The 6000-nt window shown below is 40.0% G+C and overlaps 1 protein-coding gene across 1 annotated transcript in view; it reads right to left on the reverse strand.

Moving 5' to 3' along the window:
• NOX3 (NADPH oxidase 3) overlaps positions 1 to 4635 on the reverse strand; it is a 63192-nt gene extending 58557 nt beyond the window's left edge. The window contains exons 1-4 of the mRNA XM_045500121.1: positions 4591 to 4635; positions 3864 to 3959; positions 3649 to 3759; positions 2522 to 2606 (exon numbers count right to left, since the gene is read on the reverse strand). Coding sequence (XP_045356077.1) covers positions 2522 to 2606; positions 3649 to 3759; positions 3864 to 3959; positions 4591 to 4635 — 337 coding nt within the window. The remainder of the gene's footprint in view (positions 1 to 2521; positions 2607 to 3648; positions 3760 to 3863; positions 3960 to 4590) is intronic.
• Between the last annotated feature and the right edge of the window lie 1365 nt (positions 4636 to 6000).

Here is a 6000-nt window from a genome sequence, read left to right on the forward strand (position 1 = left end):
TCGACATACGTCACTGATGCATCTATTCTACTGATACCTGATTACATGGAAAGAAACATACATACCCAAAGGTTTAAGGCGAGAACTATTGCATAACATATTTTCTTTTAGTTTTTGCTTCCTTTTCTGATGTGTTTTGATGCTGTAGGTTTTTTGGTTCCTTCTCTGTTTCTCTTAGAGTCCAGTTCTGCCTTAAACCTATTGCGTAGTGATAATATTCTTCCCGCCATGTTACTGTGTTTTATCTCCTCTTTTAATGCAGGGATTAAATATTCTTTTTTTTTTTTAACGTTTATTTATTTTTTTTTAAATTTTTTTTTTCAACGTTTATTTATTTTTGGGACAGAGAGAGACAGAGCATGAACGGGGGAGGGGCAGAGAGAGAGGGAGACACAGAATCGGAAACAGGCTCCAGGCTCTGAGCCATCAGCCCAGAGCCCGACGCGGGGCTCGAACTCACGGACCGCGAGATCGTGACCTGGCTGAAGTCGGACGCTTAACCGACTGCGCCACCCAGGCGCCCCACGTTTATTTATTTTTGAGACAGAGAGAGACAGAGCATGAACGGGGGAGGGGCAGAGAGAGAGGAAGACACAGAACCGGAAACAGGCTCCAGGCTCCGAGCCATCAGCCCAGAGCCCGACGCGGGGCTCGAACTCACGGACCGCGAGATCGTGACCTGGCTGAAGTCGGACGCTTAACCGACTGCGCCACCCAGGCGCCCCACGTTTATTTATTTTTGAGACAGAGAGAGACAGAGCATGAACGGGGGAGGGGCAGAGAGAGAGGAAGACACAGAACCGGAAACAGGCTCCAGGCTCCGAGCCATCAGCCCAGAGCCCGACGCGGGGCTCGAACTCACGGTCCGTGAGATCGTGACCTGAGCTGAAGTCGGACGCTCAACCGACTGAGCCACCCAGGCGCCCCAGGGATTAAATATTCTTAAGATTATATGTGTATATTTAAGTTTATTCATTTATTTTGAGAAAGAGAGAGAGCAAGCAGGGGAGGAGCAAAGGGAGAGGGAAAGAGGGAATCCCAAGCAGGCTCTACGCTGTCAGCACAGAGCCTGATGCGGGGCTTGAACTCACAAACCATAAGATCATGACCTGAGCTGAAATCAAGACTCAAGTGCTTAACTGACTGAGCCACCCAGGCACCCCAATATTCTTAGGAATATTTTAAAGGAAGCCTGCCCAATTTTAAAGGAAGCCTTGAGATTCCTTGAATTCTTTCTCTGAAGAGCCTTGCAAGGAGCAATCTGGACTCCACTCTGACACCACCCGTGACAGGGAACTCTGTATTCTCAGGGACGCTCATTCTAATTTTAGATAATTTGGAAGGTCCGGAAAAGACTTCCATGTCTGGGCTGAAATCTGCTTCCCTGAGTCTTCATTCCTTCATGTGTCAACTCATTTGTCGGGGGTTTTTGACCCCTCTCTGGACTCAGCCCTATGGTAGCCTTGGGATATAAAGATGCATAACTCGTTTTTTTGCTCTCCTTCCCTTGCCTGGTTTCTCTCTAGGACACAATGTCTTTTTACCCTTATTTCTTAACAAACCACAAAGACCTTTCGCAGATGTTTCCTGGGTTGGTTTAATCTGGCACCAAAGACAATCGATGGGGAAATCTCCCCACAACTTCTCCGCACACCCGAAGTTGTGTTAATTGGCACTCGGGCACTGTCTGTCATGTCTCGTTGCTTAATTAAATCCACGTTTGTGTTGAGTGTTCTTTTTACTCTGCTATTTTTTATGCATGAGAGGATGAAAACAAATGAGGAAAACATTTTATAGTTAAATTAGTTTGAGAGAAACAGTCCTGAACCATAACTCTTAATTGTGCAGATAGCCTTTTATTTCAGTGTGTTTGTCGTCCAACAAAACCACAAACGAGTCGGTTATCACTCGGCTTCTTTTCTTCCTCACCAGGGTTTAACCCTGGCCTTGGATGCTAATTTTTATTGCCTTTCTCTTGAATTCTCTTGTTTTCTTATTCAAGAAATAACAATAACACTTTATATGCTGTAAAGCTTCATATCTTTTCAAGGTCCCTTTATATCCAGTAGCTCAATGCTATTCAGAACCTTATTCACTTGATCTTGCTTTTCTCTCTGCTTTTACTGCCTATGATACCATTTGATAGTCATTTTGCTATGACTGTGAATGAGTTTTTGAGGACAGGTCAGTTTTCTTTCCAGTATGGATTATATTGAATAGCACAGTATTCATTTTGCAAGCAGGTACTTATTGTTGTATTACCAACAAGCTTAATTCTTTACAAATGAAAATGAAGTTTCATAAACTTTTCCTTGCCAAATCGAAGGCTTGGTAGGGAAAACTGCGTGAGTATAAATTAGAAATCAAAAAATCCTTTTATGTAAGTTTTATTGGTCAAATGGAATGCAAAGATTTATTTAAGGGTGAGCCTTTGGCGGAGGGGGAAATTAAAACAAAGCTATCAAGTTAAGCATTAGGTTTGGTAACATCCACTGGGCAAAGAAGAATAAGAAACACTTACTTGCGTTAATGGCTATCCCATAGGCGACCAGTTTGTGGAATTTGAGGTTTTTGTCTAATTGCCTCCTCCACGGTCCTCTGCAGCACTAGAGTGACATAAAGTAAAAGTCTCATTTTAAGGAAAAATCATAGCGATGACAGCATCCTGAGTGGTAAGAGAGCAGGACTCAGGCTCTGCCTCTAAATTCCTGAAGGTGGGGCTGGGGGTACAGAGGGTAGCGGCCATTAATCAGCCCAAAGGACAAACCAGATGGTTATTACTGGCTTTGCTGAAATTTCAACTCAGTGAAGTGAGTGAGTAAGTATAGTTCCCTGGCTATAAGTCAAAATTCTAGAATAAACCTGCTAATATGCATGCGGCCACTAGTTTACAAAATGAAGATGGAAACCAACATCCTCATAGATGTGGTTTAAGTAGTCTATAAAGTATTCCTTATTACACAAAGAAAGGCATTATGTTCATCTATATCTAAATATTCATAAAATTATGATGATGATTGTGTAATCATTTCATCTAGTCAGAGTTATTGAAATTCTCATTTTTCTGTACAGCACATTACGCTGTTTAGCAGGAAACACAGTATCCAAAACAGTGAAGCTAATATAATTAGGAAATTATTAAATCTGCATACGAAATTCTGTGTACTATGATTTAAGTACTAGATTTAAGTCCCATTAAATCTACCTACGAAATTCTGTGTACTATGATTGTGTATTCCTGGGCCGAGAGCTCAGAGAGATGTGTCCTTAGTGGCATTTGACTCCACTGCTCATTTGGTTCCTTTCAATTAGAAATCGTGGTAGTTCAAACTGTTATAATACATCCATCTTAGTGAGTCAGGTCAATTTTATTAGCCATCTTTTTCTGACGGAGCAAATGTATCGGAGAAAGGCTGAGCAAAGACGCCAATGTCAAGCAGGGAGTGAATGGCAAGAACGAAAGTCAAATCAAATGTACAGGTTTCTGAGCTTTAGTTTTTGCCATTGGGTCCTCTCTTACGAAGAAACAAACTTCAGTCCCCACGTGAATTATCAGGACTTTCACAGTAAAGTACATCTTTGTCTTTCATGGCACTTACACCGGTAAATCACAACAACTGAAATTATTTTAAGTAGGTTAGTACTTACGGTACTTGTCCCTCTCATGAATGAAATAAGGTTTCGACTGATCGGTAAGAGAATTAGCATGCAGTTAAAATTGAGGCACACTGCAGACGCTCGCGCCCAGGCCAGTGTTGACTGTCCACATAGAAAGACACGAGAGAGATGCAGTGAGAGTAAGGACGCTGGGGAAGATGGAATGTTTTCCGAAATGATAATGTGTAGTCCCCAGCTCTACTTACGCCCAGAATAACTCGTGTGTAAAGGAAAGACTCTTCCTCTTCATACCAAGAGAATGTGTCGATAAACAGATATAAATTCACTCCCAGCCACGAGAGCTAGTGTTGAATGAAAAGAGACCAATCAATACTATCTTCAATCCTTTCTTCCGTTCAAAATCACTTGGGGTTCTTCTTTTAAAGGGTGAAATGAAGAGCTTCTCAATATTAATCAGACTTACTCTATACTTATCTCTCATATATTCATTTTAACAGTTGATTACGATAGTAATAAATTGTTAACTTTATAAAAAAAATTCTAAACACATATGGGTATATTTAAGGCATTTAATGAAAATTACAAAGCCTTCCTAATCAACATTGCTCTAATGTTTTAAGTCAATGATGGCGAAAGGAGGAAATCTTTAAAAACAACTCAGAAAGTACTCCAGAAAAATTCCAATTTCATAGTCTAATTCAAAGACTTCATTTGATTTAAGAAACAGTTCATACATTATGCAAAAACTAACTACTTGACTTTAAAAATAATTAAAAATGAACTCAATCGAAAAACAACTTTACATGATTCTGTAAGGGTAAATTAAATATATCTACTGAATGTTTTCTAACAAGGTTTAGTCTTTTAGCAAAGTAATACTTCAAGCTATTTAGCATTCCTATACAATTATCTTAAAAATCAAAGACTAGTTAATATATATATTTTAACTTGAATAACAAAAATGATACTTACTCCTAATAGGATGGAGAGACTTTCATTCAAAATCCAGAACGCCATCACGACAGCTTTGCTCTTTTGCTGTCAGCAAATTATTTCTTTCATTCACCTGAGCCTGGATGTTGTATCCCGAGTAAGGGCTTCCCTGGTAGACTATTTTGTCTTTTTGTCTTAGGAAGCACCTAGTGGGAGCTGCTCTCGAGGAATTTCTAATTAAGGACTTCTTGCCAAAGGCACATCATCAGGCTGACATGCCTCCTGACCTGGGTGAATACAAGGCAAGTCTCTGTCTAATGATTCTCTTCCTCAAAGATTTCATAAGGAAAGAAAGCTCGTTTTATGAAATTATCCTCATGTACTTTATACCCCATTCATTTTCTACATGATTGCAGCCAATACGATAATGAGTCTTTATGTAAATTTGAGAAATAACCTCATTGCCAAGGGTTGGATACAGCAAAACACTTCACTTGAACTTTCTCTATTTTGTTTTCCCTACTTTGTTTCTTTCCCCCGCCCCCTGAAAAAAACATTCCTTTATAGAAGATAGAGAATGGTGGGAAACAAATATAAATTAAAGAGTCTTTCAGAAGATGGAGAAGAAAAGAGAAAAGATCTTTGGGTGTGACTGTGACGAATGAAGTGGATGACATTTGTGGGGTTGATGGAATAAATCCTATGTTTCCCCCAATCCCCCTGGGCCCACCCATGACATAGATGAGAACGTCCTTGTATACTTAGTGATTCCAGGCGGGGCTGTGCATGAACCTGGCCATTCCACGGTTTTGTGGTAAATGCATAGTTAAATACAATAACTATGACTACTTTGGTAGACAAAGTTGTTCCAATGGAAGCAATTTTCTGCTTAGTCCTGGCCCAAGTATTTCATTAAAAAATTTCAGACAATTAACATGAAATAGGAGGAGACAATTGTCTAAGCTTCTGTGTCTTTCTGTGGTGAATCTGTTTAGGGGTGCCACAAGAATTAAAAAAAAAAAATTAGGCCTGGTAGAAACAATAGTTTGGTATTCATTGACCTAAGTCCTCCTCCTCCCCCTCCTCCTCCTCCTCCCCCCTCCTCCTCCTCCTCCCCTTCTTCCTCCTCCTCCCCCTAAATCCTAAATAAATAATCCAGGCACTAAGTTAAGAACTATCCCAGTATTGCCCAATTAAATCATACATGAACTCTATGGGGTACTTATTAAAAGCTCCATTACACAAATGTGGAAACTGGCCCAGCGAAGTTTCTTGCAGTAGGAACCATTGGGACTTGAATTTGGTTCTCTCTGACTTGAGCAACTTTATTATCAGCCATTCCCTTGTACGGTGCTTTTTAAAAATTAAATACTAATATATATTAAATACTAATATATGGTCATCAAGCATACTTAAATACAGATATTAATTTCATCCCTATGAATTGGG

Source organism: Leopardus geoffroyi, chromosome B2 (genome assembly GCF_018350155.1).
Source record: "Leopardus geoffroyi isolate Oge1 chromosome B2, O.geoffroyi_Oge1_pat1.0, whole genome shotgun sequence".
Classification (NCBI taxonomy): domain Eukaryota; kingdom Metazoa; phylum Chordata; class Mammalia; order Carnivora; family Felidae; genus Leopardus; species Leopardus geoffroyi.